The sequence below is a fragment of the Mixophyes fleayi genome, chromosome 2, assembly GCF_038048845.1.
Source record: "Mixophyes fleayi isolate aMixFle1 chromosome 2, aMixFle1.hap1, whole genome shotgun sequence".
In the NCBI taxonomy this organism is placed as follows: Eukaryota; Metazoa; Chordata; class Amphibia; order Anura; family Limnodynastidae; genus Mixophyes; species Mixophyes fleayi.
The window spans coordinates 86,406,758-86,425,355 of record NC_134403.1 but is presented as its reverse complement, the minus strand read 5'-3'; the positions used below and the strand labels follow the sequence as shown (position 1 = coordinate 86,425,355).

The window sequence follows — 18,598 nt, the reverse complement described above, 5'->3', positions numbered from 1 at the left end:
TAATTATACCCCAGAGCAGACCTCACTGCTGTGAGATATAGGCGGGACAGTCCCTGGGGGCATCTTTGGGAGGTATGCTCCATTATATGTTGCTCTGCACAAGGGGTGTATTTAAGGGAGGGAGGCTGGGGTGGCCTAGTGCTTAGAAACGATGGCCTCGCCCTCTTCTCACACACTCGCCACCACTGATGTCAGAACGTGCAATTTGACCCAATTCCCCAAATTCAAAAGTTGGGCGATATAAAAGTGTAGAGAAAGCAGACTGACAGCTTTCATTCACACAATAATAAATAATGCAGAGGCAAGCAAAAAAGTCTGTGCAGAACAACCAGTTTTCAAATGTTTTACTGAACATTTTACACACAGTATTTTATATAACCATGAAGTAATACCTTGAATTGGCTGTGTAGAGAGAATTTATTTTATCAAGCATGTACACTATAGGGGTTGGGTACATCTTAACCGTGACGAGAACCCCGACACGCTTGACACTGACAAAAAAAAACTAATACAATATAAAACAGACGTACCTGAAAATTGAAGATCCAGATTTCCGATGGCAGCGGCATGCCCACAGGCAGTCATTCCGAAGACCCAGCTGTCCGGCACTTCAGTCTCACGTAAGTGCGCCCTACATTAATGTTAATTTAAAGCGGCAATGTCTGGACCCCGCAGGTTAAGTGGTTAAAGACTTGACCTGCGGGGTCCAGACATTGCCGCTTTAAATTAACATTAATGTAGGGTGCACTGACGTGAGACTGAAGTGCCGGACAGCTGGGTCTTAGGAATGACTGCCTGTCATCATGCCGCTGCCATCGGAAATCTGAATCTTCGGTTTTCAGGTACGTCTGTTTATATTGCATTCGTTTTTTTGTCAAATCGGAATTTTTTTGTAGGTGTCAAGCGTGTTGGGGTTCTCGTCACCGTTAAGAGGATTACCACCGCACTATAGTTTGTTAGTATAACATAGATCTGTATTGTGATAACATTGGTAAAAAGCTACTTGGTAGTTTGCATAGGACATAAGTGTTTACTTAGGTCATGTATAGGTTAGTTACATTAGAGTATAGTTTTTATTAGGGTAAGGGGCACGAGATTAACTAGCTGGTTGCCAGTCTATGTTCCACTAGGCCAGTGTTCCAAACTGTTGGGGAAATATAGTTAAGTTGTTGTTTGTCTGTTATTTCAGTTAGTTAAGATCTGGGGTCTCATGCTATATCGCTATGATCTGTTGACCTCATAATAAAATCGTGTTGTACCATAATTCTGGTGTCAGTCGAGATATCAAAATATCCATGTACTCAGAATAACCTTCCTGAAAAATACATCTGAAAAACTATATCTGTATGATCCCCATATTGTTGTGAAAATTCTAACCCTGCGTTTTTTATCCAGCTCGTTGAGTTGACGTTGCAGCTCCATTTTCTTCTGTTCAGAAGCTGTAACAAAATAAAGGAGACAGATCAATGCTGCAATTACTTAAACATTTGCAATTTAGCAGAAGCCTTCTTAAAAAGTGAGGTAGTTTCATCAGCTCTCTCCCCCCAATATAGAATGGATTCACAAAATCCCAAAATGCTTCATAAAACTAAAAAAAAATAGTGGCTTATTCCACTCTTAATGAATTGTTGGTGAAGATATGCAAATCCCTCTTTAATGTCCCAATCTGAATGTTTGCTTTATATCAACACAGCAGAGCAGGAAGTAAAAGAAGATGGTATAATTAGATATTTTGGCCTGAATATTTCAAAAAGCTCAGCTTCACTGCCTTTTGACTCAATTGTTGTACGATCCTAGGATTGATTGAGAACCCATCCCATATTGAACAGTCTACCTTGGACCTCTGAGCCCGGATTGGAAAAGGGATATACTAATTACCTCCTTGAAAACCGAGCAACAAATAAACACTCTAGGGCCCCTAACCAGCACTGACTCACTTTTAGCTGCACACACTTTCCTGTATCCTGGTCATCTGGCTCAGCAGGATAATTTTTAGATTTCTTGTGCCCATATCTCCCTTATTTATTTATTTACTTTCTTCACACTTACATCACTTTCAGTTGTTTTGTGTTTATTCTTTTATCTTGTATTGAAGGATTGCAATTGACCCCTATAGGCTTTGTCTGGTCTCCTAGAGAAATATTCTGTGGACCACAAATTAAAGGTACCACAAAGAGCCAAATAGGAGACTGAGGACCGTCACATCCAATGGAGTTGTCTGGCCTCACTGTTTTGCATGTTTACGTTTTCCACCTTTTTGCACTTGGGTGACAGAACGCCCACACCTTGGGCTCTAGAAGAAAACCAGTGGACTTGCCTCATGTTACCTGGCCTGACTAGCCTAACACAATACAATGTTAATGGTCTTAGCTAGAAGCTATAGGCTCAAATGACTATACAACTATAACCCAAATCCATCCCTGATCTTGCTGGGTAACAAAGGTAACCAAGGTATGAGTTATAATGTTTCATTTTAATACATTTATTTTAATGTATTATTTAATATACTAGGTTTATAAGTATGTAAAACTATGAATATAGAGGTACAAAATACTCACATTCAGTACTGAAAGTTTTAAATTTGAATTGAAACATTTCTTGTTGGTCTTCCAAAAATTTTACTTCTTGGTCTACAGACTGCAACAGAGAGGAAATGTGTTATAAACTCTTATTATAACATATTAATACTTCTAAATATTATTCAAATCAACTAACATATGAACTTATTTAATAACATGGTGCATGTGCACAACAGTGCTTTACACAATACAATAACTTGTTTAATTCTGTTGCCTAAAAAAGGGAGCATTGTCATTAATGAACTATGCACATTTTCATGTTACATGGTTTTCCGATTTTTCCTCTTTTAAAACAATTGTAGTTTTACAATTGCAAGCATGCCCTGGAAGCCATGGGTATGCTGACATTAGCATACCCAAATACTTTAAGGTGGTCAGGACACGCTGGATTCAGTACTGCACCATGTAAAATTGATAACATTTCACTTAATGTAACCCATTAACCCACACCCACCGCACCCGCACCAGGGGTGCAGGAGTAGCCCTAATTCATTACGCACAGTCCCATGCTGACCGGCCTATGGCTGTTTGGCACTATTGTAGGAGGACCCTATGATGAGTGTTTTCCTGTTGTAGTCCCACCAGTGCTGGCTGGCATAACCTAGTGCTGGTATCGGAATTTTCGGGCAGACCCCACACTTTTCATCCCCCCGATTTTGCCCCTACCTGTTTATTCTTGCAGCACTAGTGATGGTTTGACTTTGTTGGGTTAAGTTTTTTGGGTTTTTTTTGCCATTGCAAGGTCCATGCTGATGATCAGCATTATCAACATGTATCTTGCACCAGTGGGGAAGCAGCCACAACAGATACACTTTCTGCTTCCACCCCTACAAAGGACATAAGCTGTGTCTGACAACCTTACTGTACTCAGGCTACTCTAGCCCAACTTTCCCGTCCTCATTCTACCTCAATGAGCGTTGAGAAAGTCAAAAGGACAGATACGGCCAAGACTGCATACAGACTTAGACATACATACGTTTGCGGCGCATATGAGCTTATGAGTTGGACACACATCAGCCCCTATGAGCATTTTTCTATAACAAACCATGGAAAATGAGGACTGCCTCCTTTACCATGCTTCTGGACGTGGCAAAATGATGGGGGAAAATAAAGCCAAATATGAAATAGAACGCCTGAGGAAAGGAAAGGAAAGGAAAGGAAAGGAAAGGAAAGGAAAGGAAAGGAAAGGAAAGGAAAGGAAAGGAAAGGAAAGGAAAGGAAAGGAAAGGAAAGGAAAGGAAAGGAAAGGAAAGGAAAGGAAAGGAAGGAAAGGAAAGGAAAGGAAAGGAAAGGAAAGGAAAGGAAAGGAAAGGAAAGGAAAGGAAATGTTTCCTAGTGCCAGCATGCTTCCCAGCGCTTCACAAATACCATAGTGAATTAAATTGTATTGAAATTAAATGACAAAACCATAAAACATGTATGCCATTCAGTCTATTATTAAAAATACCTTCCAACACTAGCAAGGTTCACTCACCAGAACATGCGCTTTTGCTTCACTAACACGTTGTTCAATTTTATACTGCTGTCCCGTCTCCATAGGCTCCTGCACTGGCTGTCCACTCGTTAACTGATGATTCAGTGTGGAGAGCAAAGAGATTTTAGTAAACAAAAGGAAGTCAGAGCAGTTAATATACAGTGTTTGAGAGCTTCTAAAAGTTATACAAGTAACACCCACCATACATACATACATACATACACACACACAGACACACACACACACATTTTCAACATAACTGATTTCAGGTTTCCTCATTCATTAAATGCGCCCTTCATTAAATTTATTTGTGTGTGATTTAACTATTAGTCATATTTGGTATTGTAGCAGTATAACTGATGTGACACAGTCAGGTGGGGACTCTATTTGCAAGCAATAACACCTTGTCAATTAGAATAGTTATCCACATAACTAAATACACCAGTCACTTTGCTAAGGGGCTCTCCTCTTTCTCACATGTAAGCATTATAGTGACCCTCTGTTCCATTGCTTTGCCTACCAATCCCATGTATATGACCTCACCCCCTGCTATCCCACATGTCCAATCCTCATCAAATGTGAACTAGAAAAATTTCATTTACAAAAGATTTTGTACAGTTCATTTCCTTGCCAGTGCATAAACTGTGATTTGCTGTAAGAACCGGTTACTCAACCAAAGTATGCTTTTACAGAGGTTTGACTGATCATGCTGGTCACTGGGGGCTCACGTTAAGTTTAGCGCAAACTGCGTAGTTGCTTTTTTACAACTGCACATACGAACAACCCACTAGTTTAAGAACTAGTGCTTTGTGCAAATTATACGCCAACAACTCAATCTGCATTCAACTTAACATGAGAAGATAATTATCATCATATAATCATGGATTGTCTACCTAGGCAGACACTATATTCCTCTGACCCTACATATCACTTCAAACATAAAATACCACCATTATTTATGACTATATTAGGCCTTGACAGATTTATTAAAGAAACTGTTAACTAAGTGTTGAAAAATGTGCAAGAGTCCACTCTCTACTTCTGCATTTCCCCAAAGCTGCTTACACTGCAAATCAAATAACAAACCTTAATTTCTTTTGCTTCTAAAAGAATCTGTTGCTCTTGATGTAGAATATGCTGGATATATTCTGCCAGCTTCTCTGGTTCATGCTGGTATAATTGCTGCAATGAAAGATTTCATATTAGTCTATTATCCAGATCTCACACGTGTGCTTACAATTATTTATCTTTTTTCATGCCCTTGACCAGGATGAAAGATGGGTATATTAAACGTAAAAACAGAGCGCATGCTAAAAGACAGAAAGTAAAGTGCCAGTGGAGAGGGACAATTTGAAGAAGTGAACTAAGCGCAGGTAAGCACTGGGGAAAGGTGGCATAGGAGTGAGAGGGAACATGAGGAAGAGTAATGGGAGAGAAAAAAGAGCTTGGGTAGGGGGCTGAAGGAGGTGAGTGAGGGTTTATATATCTGGAAGGAGGTTTCTTAATGGATGGTATTGACATCATCTTTGAAGATGGTGGCAAAGTCATGACTAGTGAGGGAAGAAGAGGTCCAGGAAATGTCCATCGCATTTGGTGGAAAATGATATCAACTGAGACAAACCACAGGAGAAAGTAAGTGAGAGGAGTTTAGAGGCAGCAGTGCATGTAGTAGATGGGGATGTATAAAGTTCCTAGAAAAAGTGAGGGTTGGTCAGTGGAAAAAAAAAAAGTGAAAAATCCAGGCATCAAGGAATTGGGAGACTTAGCCTGGGGAGCAGTAAATCACAGTAATTCAGAGGTGGAGTGGAAAGGAGATATTTGGTGTGGACTCAAAAGACATAAAAGAGAGGGAGGATGTCACAGTGCTTGCTGGGATAGTTATCAGAGACACACCACATCCGACCAAGCCGCTTAGTCCTGAGAGGAGTGGTAGTGAGGTACAAGCTGAAGTCACAGGATTGTAGAAAGTAGAAAAGTGATGGAAGAAGTCAAAGTCAAAGGGTTGGAGAAGGTAGAATAGTGGGGGGCAAAGCCGAGGTTGAAAGACTGGAGAATGTAGAATCGTGATGTACAGTCAAACAAAACAAGTCTTCTTCAAAGCACAAACAGAGATCCAAAACAAAACTTTGCTCCTGTAAAGAGTGGTATAACTGAGGGACTTATAAAGGCTACAAAAAAGTGAGATCAAGTCAATCAGAACAAATGACCTTTTCTCTGGCTGATTGCAGAGTAAGGAAAGCTGTGCAGTAGTCCAGGTGAGGTGTCTGGCTAGATTGCTGTTCTTAGAAGAGTGTGGATTACAGGAATTGAGAAAATGTGTTAGTAGCTGTCATTGTGAATAATTATTTGACAGCTGTCATTTGAGCTAGTGCTCACAGAGGGTTTTGGAGGATGCAATGGAAGGAGACAGTAAGAGTCCTACACCACCAACCTTGTCAACCTCGATTGATTGTGAAGCAGATACTCCCATAGGAAAGAGCAGCAGGGGAAGCAGTGTCAGTGGGGGAGAGCTGTTTTAATAATTTTCAGGAGGCTGAATATATTCGAGAAGAATAGGTTGTGGATTAAAGAACATTTGTTGCATACAGATCTAGCATTGCATAGTGTTCATAAAGATAAGATAAGAAAGGGGAGAAATGAGAATAAATTTTCAAGGGTTGGAGGCATGTGGGGGGTGGAAAATTTTGGGGTAAAAGGAGGAACGTGAGCAGATAGTGGAGGAGGTTGGCAAGAAAAAGGACCAGGGAGGTAGATATGTGGGTGATAGAGTTCCAGTTTGTGTAGGCTGGGGAGTGAGGGGAGTGCAGAGAGCACATATGGGCCAATTCTGCCTGAATGTCAAGTTCCATGTGAAATTGTGCCCCAAAAAAATATTTGAATGAATGAATCCCTACACTGAATCAGTTTGTGGTCCAAAAATTGAGATATTAGCAAATTTAACAGCGATATTGAAGCTTACGTGGCCTGCACAAAACCAGACAAATTAAGAATTTTGATGAGTTTCTCTAAAGAGGTTAGGGTCAGCACTGGAAAAAAACAAAATAAAAAAAATAAAGACCCTCTTATGTTGTCCAGGAGACCAGGCATTCTATCTAGGATAGTTACAGAGCGCATGCTGGAGTGAAAACAGAACTCTGTATGTTAATCACTTAAGTGTGCGCAAGACTGGTGGTAGATTACTGAAGCAGGTGATGAGATGATCAAAAGCCATTATAAACACACCTGTGGAGTCCCTATTTTCCCGTGCACACAACAACTGACATACAACCCCCCCTTCCTTCCCTCCCACCTCTTTCCCCCTTAACTTACATTGCTATAGTTTAATTTAGTTCTCTCGTATTATCATTTACATGTTTTACTACAAATAGCACTCTTACTGTGAAATGTGACACTGGTTGGTCTCTTTGTTACTACTCTTTCCTATATGCTTGTTGTCACTTGTGTTTGTGTAATAAAGTTTTCAAGGTAAAAAGCCATTAAAAAGCTGGGCTTACGGGTACCTAGGTGGTTGTTTATTGCTCCAATAACAAGGGCGTGCCTAAAAACTAAAACACTGAATGAGTGACATAACATCACTCAACCAATGTAGAGTACTGGCCGCTGACATGAAGGAGCAGCCGACAACCCTTTACCCATGAAGTTTGCTGAATTTTGCTCTTCGAAGTCTGATGTGTCGCTTGGCTATGAAGTCACAGCCAAATATCACACTACCAGTCTAAGGAGCAGAGGATGCCTCCCCCACCTTCCACCTGCTAAAGTCAGAATGAGAGGGGGTGGGGGTGCTATACTTGCAGGGGGCATCACGTCTGAGTTTGGGAATGGTGCCACCTACGACTCCTGAGGGCTAGCGCCAGCACCGATTGTAGGGCTCAATCCCACTGAAGTAAAATGCTGGATTGCAGTAAACGTGTATCAATAAAAAATAATTTATTTTGTTTTAAAAAGTGGTTTAAACATTGAAAGAACCATTATTTCACTGCTTTTTATCAGTTTTTGAGTGGAGATCCTCTTCAATGCCTGGAGGTGATAACAAATTAATAAGCATATGGCAAAACTGGAGTTACAAGGTAGCGGATCTGATCATATAAAAATAGTGCAACAATCAAAGAAGTGCATTACTGCAGATAAACATGGTTTGAATGGACCAGAGGATAAGAGAAACAGTGAAAGAGTAAAGAAAAGAGTATAGTGAATAACTACATTATTCATCAATGGGATAGATGAAAGACGTTGGGTACTAATGATAAACACCACATGAGAGGGTAGCTGGTACATATTTAATGATAAATGAAGGCCTGTATAGGGATAGGTACACTTAAACACCAGGCTTGTTGGCTCCCATTGCACCTACCTTCATGTGTTGAAGTTTTCCATAGCATGTTTTGAACTTATATTCAAAAACCTGCCACTGGGAGTGATAAACAACCTGTATAGCACCCAAGAACGAGAAGTTCTCTATCTTTTGCTGCACGAAATCACTCCATCCCTCCCTGTCACAATATGCCTGTTTAAGTACTGTGTGATTGCTTGTGTTGTTAACCTGATTCTTCCCTTATTGAGACAAGGCACAGTCAGCCAATGTCGGAGGACTGGGGCATTAAGGGCCCACTGGGGGACTGCAACGCTAGGGGCCCACAAGAGGGGGAGTGGTCAGCCCACAAAGGAGAGCTAGCACCATAGTGTTGTATATAAAGAAAGCAGTGTGTATATAAAGAGTACACAGTCTTGACCTGCCCCTTAGATTGGGCAGAACAGTCCCCAAAATTCGGAATTGTCCCACTAGACTCTGAATATTTGACAGACCGTCCTACCTGTTCTTGTCACTTTCCCCACCTGTGGCTGCTGGTTTATTTGGTTGCAGCTTGTCTTGATCCTAGAATGTTGGGGGCCCTATTTGGAAAATAAATGGGTACATTTAGAAAATTCCAACCAGCCCCGGCGTTAAATCAATAGGATCCACAATTAATACTTAGGCCTTCCTCCAGCCCCAACATTAAAGTAATAGTATTCCCATTTAATAAATAAACCAATTTCCCTCCCTCAGACAGCCCCAGCAATAAATTAATAGCATTTACGGTTAATAAATATACCTAATTCCAGCAACTGTCACTGCCATTAAATAATTCACATTTAATAAATAAACCTCATGCTCCTCAAACTCAGCCCCACATTCAATTAATAGCCCCTAAACCACCCCATCTTAAATTAATAGTCCCCACTATAAAATTAAATTGTATCACCATCACCCCACAAACAAAATAGCACCCATTAGTTAGCCACCATCTACAACACACACATTACATTGCCACAAGCCTGCCGTGCCATCACACACACATACGTTACTGTGCCCCTTCATTACCATGCTGTGCCTCCTTATCACACTGAGCCTTCCATGCTGCTTTTGCTCCCCCCTTCTCCTGGCCCCTCTTCAACACCCTCTGCCATGCTGCTTTTGGTCCCCCCTTCTCCTGGCCCCCCCTGCAACACCCTCTGCCATGCTGTCTGTGCTCCCACTTCACCCTCTGCCATGCCTTTATACCCCTTGCTTCCATTCTTGCACTTACCTTTTCTATCAGCTTCTTTCTTCTGTCTTCTCGCCGACTCCACTCTCCGCCGCTTCTCACTGAACGGCGGGTGTGATGACGTCACACCCGACATTCAGTGAGGATGGAGCAGAGAGGAGGGGCGCCTGCTCCGCGGTCACGCGAGTATTTTTTTTTCTATTTTTTTTAAGTTACCCACTCCCCCTACCAACGAAGAGGGGAGCGATCAGGGTCGGGGCCTACCAGCGGATAGTCCGGCCCCCAGGTGGCCCAGTCCGACCATGCAGTAGCGGGAAAGCAGTGCAGTCAGTGGTCAAAACATGGCAAAAGAGATTTATGTGTGGCCGTAGGATACTTCCCCTTCACTCTATGCATCTCTTCGGGTCCTTTCTGTGAAGGCCCTGGGCAGCTCTACAGTGAATGTGCCCTTGGAGGCCAGAAGGGGTGTAATCACTTTGATGCCATAAGTGGTAGGGATTCTGGGCCGGATGGCCAGCCCTCTGTTTGTTGTATGGTATTAGCTTGGTAGTTGAACTTGCATTGCTTTCTTTGCCACCATGATTTGTAAAATTGTGACCTTAGTTTTCTAAAATTGAAAACTGTGCTGTGTCTTATTTTAGGTTAGTAATTATGTAAGGTGAATGTGCAGACAGGGAATGTCAGCCTTATATTAAGTGTCCCATTGCATTAAGTGTCCCATTGCATTAAGGATGCAGTTTTATTCTTGTTTCTATTGATCTAAAAATCAGCAGTCATTTGCTTGGAAAATCTGCTGCAATAATGCTAGAGAGTGACAATATTCCAGTAGACATGTCGGAGAGAGTGCTCAACACAGCTGACGTCAGTGGCGGGCTGGCCGCCCCCCCGGATGCAAAAAACAGTTTCTCCCCCCGCGGCCACATGACAGGGGATGACAGGGGATGACAGGGGATGCGGCCGCGTCATCAATGACGCGGCCGCATCCCCTGTAATATGATGCGGCCGCCTGTGTGCCCCCCGGCCATCCCTCTCCCAGCCCACGCCTGGCTGACGTTGTGCAGGACAATGACACCCTGCAGCTCAGTCTATATTACTTTCTGAGTGACTCTTCCCTGTAGATACCAAAGCTACAGTGCATAACTTGTGCAGAAAATAAATTGTAAGAGCGCTGGAGAAGTTGTGGTCACACACAAGAGTTGCACGAAAACAAATAGATTACAGCCTGCATGGAATGTCACCCCTCACCATAATCTGCCTGTAAGCACATGGCTACCTAGCTTACAGAGAATTGCTAAAATGTACTCAGAAAAGGCTGCACTGTTAATGTACTCATGGGATGTACTCTGCTATGTTGTATTATAACATACTGTTTACAATATATAGCAGCTTGCTTTGGCATACGTAGAGGAAAATTAGAATGTCTGAAGCAACAAGGAGAATCAACAGATTAAGAAAATGAAGAATAAAACATAACAAGAGAAAGGAGCACATGGTGAGGCAACCTATTCACAGCGTGTCCCACTACAGAGGGCAGCCCAGTATGTAAGCAAAAATCAGAATATCCAAAGCTACCTGTACTTTCAACTTGAACTTGCGTAAGTTGTGTTTCTGCAGTATTTCATCAGTCTGTGTAAAACGACCGAACTGCGTGTCCAGATGTTCTAAAAGATTCTGCAAATGAATGGTGGCCAACGACCGATCTTTTGCTGCCAGTTTCCTAAAAGTTCAATGGATGTGTCATACAAAGAAACAAATAACAAAACATACCCCATGGGTACAAATATCATACAAATCACACACGATATCATTTACATTATACAAGTAACAAACATTAAAAAAAAAAAAAATCTAGGAGCCAGCAGAATATTTGAAGGAGCCCGGGAATATTTACATCCATTGACATCAATAGAAATAATTTTGAAAAGTCAAGTGCCTGCAGGGGAGTATGGGGGAGGGAAGGTAGAGAGATATGAGGCCCAGACAGACAAGGGATCTGGCTGCTCAAACCGCTACCCTGCTTTTTTTACTACCATTTATATGCACTACATTAACGGACATCATCAGGAGTACAAAGCGTCATTGGAGTATTAATCTAATGTGATAAACTGTTAGTGAAAGTTCATCTGGGACCCGAAATGAGTTTTTTTTAACTTCAATAGTATTTTTATTATTAATTTTTCAAAAATTATGGGGTACAGAAAGAAGAAAAGGGATGGGGGGTAAGGAAAGGACACAAAATAAAAAGGGGAAGGATTGAAGGGAAAAGGGATGGGGGGTAAGGAAAGGACACAAAATAAAAAGGGGAAGGATTGAAGGGGTACATAGTGGGGGGAACACATTAAACAATTCTGCTGTTAAACCATATTGAACACATGAGGGAGGGAACCTAATAGGATCCCTTCCAATTCGTGAAAGTTACACTGGTCGAATGGTCCCTAAATGAGTTTTTAACTTGCTCTGCACGGATGCAGAGGAAAGCAGTGTCTAAAGTGTGAGTGTAATCAGTCTGACTATGTTCCCTTCCTCTCACATAACTCCCAAAATTTTTCCCGGAAAAAATAAGCCCTTCCATAGATTCACACATCACACCAGAGTCCACACCAACCCTGCACCAATATACCCAATCACACCTACTTGCCTGTAAGACCTGCCCGTTTAAAAATCATCAATCCAGTACAGTTGGGAGGTAAGCATTATCCCTCACCCTCCACATTCTCCTCTACACATGGGTGCTTTACAGTGAGAAACAGAATGTAGAGACACTTCAAGTGCAAGTTCAAATGCTCTTTAATCACAAACTTTACAGTTTATTGTCAAGTGTTGTTCAGTATTATACAGTAAGCCTAGATGCACACAGAAGGGGTATAGATGAAATTCAGAACAGCTCTTGAAACAGAATATGTCTTAAAGGGGACTCCCCACAGCTCCCCTGTCTGCAAAAGACTTCAGTAAAGGTTGCAATGCATAGGTCTATTTTGAGGGAATATCCCGTGCATTGAAGACATAAAGGGCATGTCAGATTACAGTTTATAAAGGGAAAGGGAAATTTCGGACAGCCTGCACTGAGCATTCTATTAAACATATTCCACTTTCAGAACAGTTCCGTATGTCTCACCCCAGAAAATTGGATCATTTCTGACCCTCTCAGATTACTACCATTAGCACAGTAGTAAGATAGACTGTGTTGTAATGTAAAGAATTTATTTTACAATCCAGAAGCTCAAAGTTTACATCAAGTAAGAATACTGTTTGTGCAGCATGCAGAGCAGCCTTAGCCAGATAATACCTTTTAGAGATTAGAAAAATTGCAGCAAAATCTTGCACAAATCAATTTGTGGTGGTACAAAACATTTTGCAAAAATAATCTTCCCGTTCTGCTTTGGCATTTCACAGAATACCTTTCCACGCTGTATTTGTAAATGCATATTTCATGGAATGTATAGTCTATGGATAGAGCTGGGAGCACAACAGTCAATTTATTCTAAATTGACGTTGTTGTGCTGTAAACTCCTTAGGCAAAAATCCTGAAGGTAAATGTGAAAATCTGCAGCTGAATGTGAAAAGAGGTGAATATTTCAGGGAATAAGTTTAAAGCGTTTCTTCATCTCTAATAACTGCTGTCACTATGATCCCTCCTCCTGCTTGTCTGCATTGTTACATACTTGCTTAAACCTCACTGTATTTTTGTATTTGTGATTATATGCTTGAGATAAAGGAAGCATTTGAGATCTGATAAAACAGAGGACATTGTAAACATTTTTTCTTGTATTGTTATACATTCATTTGGTGCCTTAAACTCATTTTAATGTAAAATGAACAGAAGACTTTCAATTAGAGAGGAGTGTTCCAAATTCTTACAACTTATATTTAATAGTGAGCAAGAAGCACAGAAGATGAAACAATTGTGCTGTTATTTAAGGGGAGACAGAAAAGGAGGATTAACTCATACGAATGGAGGTACAAGAAAAATAGGCTGCTCTGAACATTTTAGCTCTGTACTGGAACTGTGACCGATCATCACTCAACAATCAGCCAAATAACAGACTTACTGGGGTATTTACCTTTCTCACTGCTGCAGGGAAGGTAAAACACATTTCTACTCTTTACCTACAATCATCGCCTTCTAAAAACAGTTCTATCATCTTTTCTAGTTGTGTGAGAAAATCCATGCACATATGATAACTTCTATTTTACTTCTATTTTCCAACAGAGTACAAACACTTATAATCAGCACGTCAATCCATGGTTATCAGCAGGGCCGGATTAACTTGAGGTCTAACTGGGCTATAGCCCAGGGGCCTCGGGCATCCAGGGGGCCCTTCAAAGTCCGCAGCAGCATTATTGATCGGTCCGGGGGCGGGGGCACCCCCAGCCCGATCAATGCTGCTGAGCACAGTCAGTCCAGTCCTCCGTCCCCGGCGCTCAGTACTCTGCTTACTGAGGAGATCTCGCGAGTGAACTCTCGCGAGATCTCCTCAGTAAGGAGCTTACAGCGCGCCGGGGATGGAGGACTGGACTGACAGGTAAGTGCTTTGGGGGGGGCCCTCACGGGGGACGGGGGCGGCGGGCGGCTCACAATGGGGGCCTCACGGGGGAATGGAGGTGCCCTTAGCCCAGGGGCCTCCATTCCCTTAATCCGGCCCTGGTTATCAGCAAGTACACTTTAAAACGTCTATAACATGTAATTGTTGAATCTTTCCCACATCCACACAACAATCAAATACTATTAGTTAAGTAGCATTACCATTTCTGAATGATGTTTATTTAATCTATGTGTAGCGTATAATAGGAAGAACTAGAAGAGTTTAAAAGAGATTTCTGAAGCATAAACCAATTGTTTAACAAATCTCTCTGATACAATTTTTTAATTTTACATTGGGTAATTACAGAACACATTGCGCTACCTGCTCATCTTATTTCAGACGCTCTGCAAGAATTTTGCTGGCGGAAAATATTTATCACCCCAAAACGTAATAATTAACTTTGCAAGTAAGATTACTCTATATACATTCATGGCAATTCTATGATAAGAAGTATGATAAGACTCCATCTGTGCTTCTCCTCTCTCTGCAGCATATATTCTAAGAAGCTGAGAGAGAATTCAACACCTTAACCCACATGGAATGCACCCATGAACATTCCTGGACCCATGCAGCAATATATTTTATATATAACAATACTAAATTTGTTTTGAAATGTTAATTACTGAATGTTAATTGTGAATGTTTCAAGATGAATTTTCATTTTTGAGTGCGATTTATAAATACTGTCTTTTAATGAATGATTGTTGTAATAGCTATATGTTTCTGATTGGCCGATGCTACCTAACAAAGGAGGCTCTAGACCAGTCCTCTTCCGTCTAGACCAGCGATTTTTAACTCCAGTCCTCTTATTGCCTTTCTTATCGTAACTTTAACCTTGATTTGTCAATGTATTCTGAGTCTCTATTGATTTACGGAGTGGTCTGTAACATTAATTTGTCTAAATCCGATAATTGCAAATATCTCACCATTGCTGTGGAATGGTTTCCTAATGAATTGTGTACTAGATAAACCATAAAGGCCCATGACAGATCACACCACTGATGAAGTTCTATGAAATGAAATACGTGGGTTGGTGACCTGGCTTTCGGAGCACACCTGGATTATCTAGAATTTGGGCAAAAGATAAAGTTATATTGAACCTGTATTATTTGCCATCAGTGCTAATCTTCACTTATCTTACTCTTATTCAATATGAGCATTTTTAATCCATGAGAAGTGTTTTTAATAAAGTAATGCACTATGGGAAGATCGCACCCTTTTCCTTATTGTACATATAGCCAGGTATCCAATGCTCTTAAGACAATTACTGCTGACATAAAACTTTTAGGAGGCATCTCTATGGATATCAATGGATGGCTCTTTAAAATATCCTACTGGATTTGTTCCGGATTTCTACATTATGCTGCCCACCCACAATATTATAACATGCATAAAGCACCAATATTTTGACTGTTTGTAATAAATACACCTTGCCAAATCATAGTCAGATCATTCACGATTAGTATACATACTGTAGGTTTTAATGTGCATATTGAAAACACAATTCTGAGCACACAGCCACTTGATCTGTGTCTTACCAGTTCTGCGACTCAAACCATGGTGCCAGGTACTGCCGTACCTCCATTGGAACAATCTCGTTACTGTAGAGAGCGAGGATCTGTTCCTGGAATACCCCAGTTAGCTTCAAAAGGGCTTCCCATTGGCTCATCTTGTAACATGTAAAGGTGACTTTGCCAGTGGTCAGAACTAAAAGACAAGAATGAAAATCATATAATTGGTAGTTTTAACATTTATGTTAATGTATATAATAAATGTAATCTGGAAAAACTCACACCGTTATGATTTTAGAGAGATTATGCCATTAACATATAAAATTAAAAATCTACTCAAGTAAAATTAAACATAAATTATACCCCATTAACAAATAAGAAACCATATTAACATTCCCTTACTGAATCAGTGTTATACTGTCTTAATGTCTTAATTGATCGGAGTATATTCTGGCCCAAGCACAGGCACCAGCTTGATAGGGGTGTTCAGGGAGAGAGTAGCAGGGAAAGTCCAGGTTAAGATCCATGTCCTAGACACTTTAATTCAGCCAGGGAGCGATAATCTATATAACAATAAACCTTGAACACAATAAGAACCAGAGAGCTTTGCATTCCAGTCAACCCAGCAGGAAGGACCAGAGTATGGGGTTCTGGGTGGAAAAACTCACTATAACTCCACGATCCCCAATTTAGAAAGCACGTTAAGCAGTCCATACATTGGCAGGAGGCCCAGACTGGAGAAGCTCAGAGGACAAGTCATTACCCCTTACTTTCCAGCTCTGATATATTTTTGTAGAGTAACCCTCAGATAGTGTGCCTGCCTACTGAACAGCAAAGTTGAAAATTCCTCTTCTAGACTTAAAGAGAAGTTCTCTTCCTTTTCTATAACTTGCATTAATGCACCAATACCAATTCCACCCACAATACTACATACAGGGGCGGATCCATCCAGACTATTGCTATACCCCGGGCGATTTTAGGGGGGGGGGGTTAGGCCCCGCCCCCTTTCTAATTTCTAAGGCTGCCGGTGGCTGCAGAAGTATGTGCAGGTCCGCTCGGCAGTGACAGTGTGCTGCCCCGCTGATCTGATTGCAGCCGGGCAGCACACGGTCACTGCTGAACGGACCTGCACAGTGTGCAGCCGCCGGCAGCAAGCCCCTGCTAGGGGGGGCGATCGCCCTGATCGCCCCCTTCCCCTGGATCCGCCACGGACTACATATAATAAGCCAAATGAGAGGGTGAAGTCAGAAGTAATACCTAGATTAATTCTCACCTGGCAACCAGAAGCGAAAGACGTCTTGCAGTATGTGATTGACATATTACAAGTACATTAAAGAAGATGTTCACTCTTTTTTGCAAAATAATATCCTAAAATAGTTTGCAAACACTGATTTTAATTTTTCTGCTCCTATTTATAATTGAAAAACAAAATTAAGGCCCATGTCACACAGCATTGCAAACTATCAGCGTTTTCATTCAATTTAAGGTAGCATTTCATTTTTGCCTGCAATTCCCCAGTCATTTAGGAGTGTCACTCAAAACACTCAAAGCAGGAGGAGTGCAAGAGTTCTGCATCCAAGCAAGTGGTTTAGAGTGGAGAGTGTTGAGCAGTCGAGTTCAGATGTATCATCATACTTGCCAGCTCTCCTGGAATGTCCGGGAGACTCCAGGATTCCGGGTGGGTCTCCCGGACTCCTGGGAGAGTATGGCAGCCTCCCGTATCGAATTAAATCCAAAATGCTGTGATTCCCTGAGAGTCGTAGCATTTGGTCCCAAAATGACACGATTTTTTGAGCCCTGCACCCCGCATGCCCACCTTCCCCGGCAGCTCTCGGACGCCGACTGCCATAAGTTGGCAAGTATGTGTATCATGCTCCAAATTGAGAGATTCAGATAGTATCGCTGAGAAAGAGACAGGAACAAGAGAAGTAGGACACATTTGCATCAAAAAAAAATTCAGAAAAAGGCGCATGTATGTTCGGTCACTTTGATGGCTTCTGGAATATAAAAGACATGCCCTAATTAAACTGGACCAAAGGCGCATAGAAAACCCTTAGGCTCTCCAAGTATTTATTGCATATAAGGATTGGCTTTCTGCATTACCAAGATTGCTTAGAGGCAGTCTGCCCTAAAATTACATTTCTAACAAAAAGGACTGAGATATTCCTGTGTTTGATGAATTATCTTCAACATAGCTTATGTTTTATTGAAACCTCTAAATGAGACATCTTTCTTAGCTGCTATGATATGGTTGATAGATACGGCCACTTGTTTTTCTGTTTTTAATAAAACCTTATATACACAAACTATTTCATCAGTTCTTTCTTGAGAGGATTTTAGGTAATAAAATGTTGATAGGTAAACACATTTCTTGCACCAGGTTTTTTTGTATAGTGTTGCTAGTGCTGAAAATGGAGCGGGCCTCCTTCATACAAAAGGCAGCAGGCGAAAGAAAGTACATCTGTTTGAGAACAGGTTATCCTACCACAGGCTAATCTCTTTTTTCTGGTTTGACTACATTAACTGGATCCTGAGGTGAGAGAGACTGAGCTACAGCCAGTGGGTGACACAAGGGTAAGAATCATAAGGGACAAAATAACACAATACACCCAAGCATCTGTGTGCTACGTCTTTCCTTACCATTATAATTAATGTAGAACCTCATGTGGAGGAGTTTTTATTTCACAAAGAGATGGACGTATGTCTGGAGCATTTTCATACTGCATATGTGCACCAAAAACGTGTACGCATATGTCCGTATGCAGATTTTGTTGCATTCTACACTTGTGACTCGTTATGATTGGAGATGGGGGACAGGGGAGGGTAGAGGTGAGCAACTGTAGGCTGTGAACCGTAAAGGCATGTTCACATAACTGCAAGTGAGGTAGACTCAAACACAGGCACATATTCACCTGTCACTTGCTGGTGC

At 41.4% G+C, this 18,598-nt stretch overlaps 1 protein-coding gene across 3 annotated transcripts in view; it reads right to left on the bottom strand.

Moving 5' to 3' along the window:
- Nucleotides 1–18,598, bottom strand: part of STAT2 (signal transducer and activator of transcription 2) — a 60,512-nt gene that overhangs the window by 30,492 nt on the left and 11,422 nt on the right. For all 3 annotated transcript variants that reach the window (XM_075199529.1, XM_075199526.1, XM_075199528.1), the window contains exons 2-7: nucleotides 15,697–15,865; nucleotides 11,148–11,292; nucleotides 5,140–5,235; nucleotides 4,054–4,146; nucleotides 2,559–2,637; nucleotides 1,378–1,439 (exon numbers count right to left, since the gene is read on the bottom strand). In XM_075199529.1, the coding sequence (XP_075055630.1) occupies nucleotides 1,378–1,439; nucleotides 2,559–2,637; nucleotides 4,054–4,146; nucleotides 5,140–5,235; nucleotides 11,148–11,292; nucleotides 15,697–15,827 (606 nt within the window). In that variant the 5' untranslated portion in view covers nucleotides 15,828–15,865. The remainder of the gene's footprint in view (nucleotides 1–1,377; nucleotides 1,440–2,558; nucleotides 2,638–4,053; nucleotides 4,147–5,139; nucleotides 5,236–11,147; nucleotides 11,293–15,696; nucleotides 15,866–18,598) is intronic.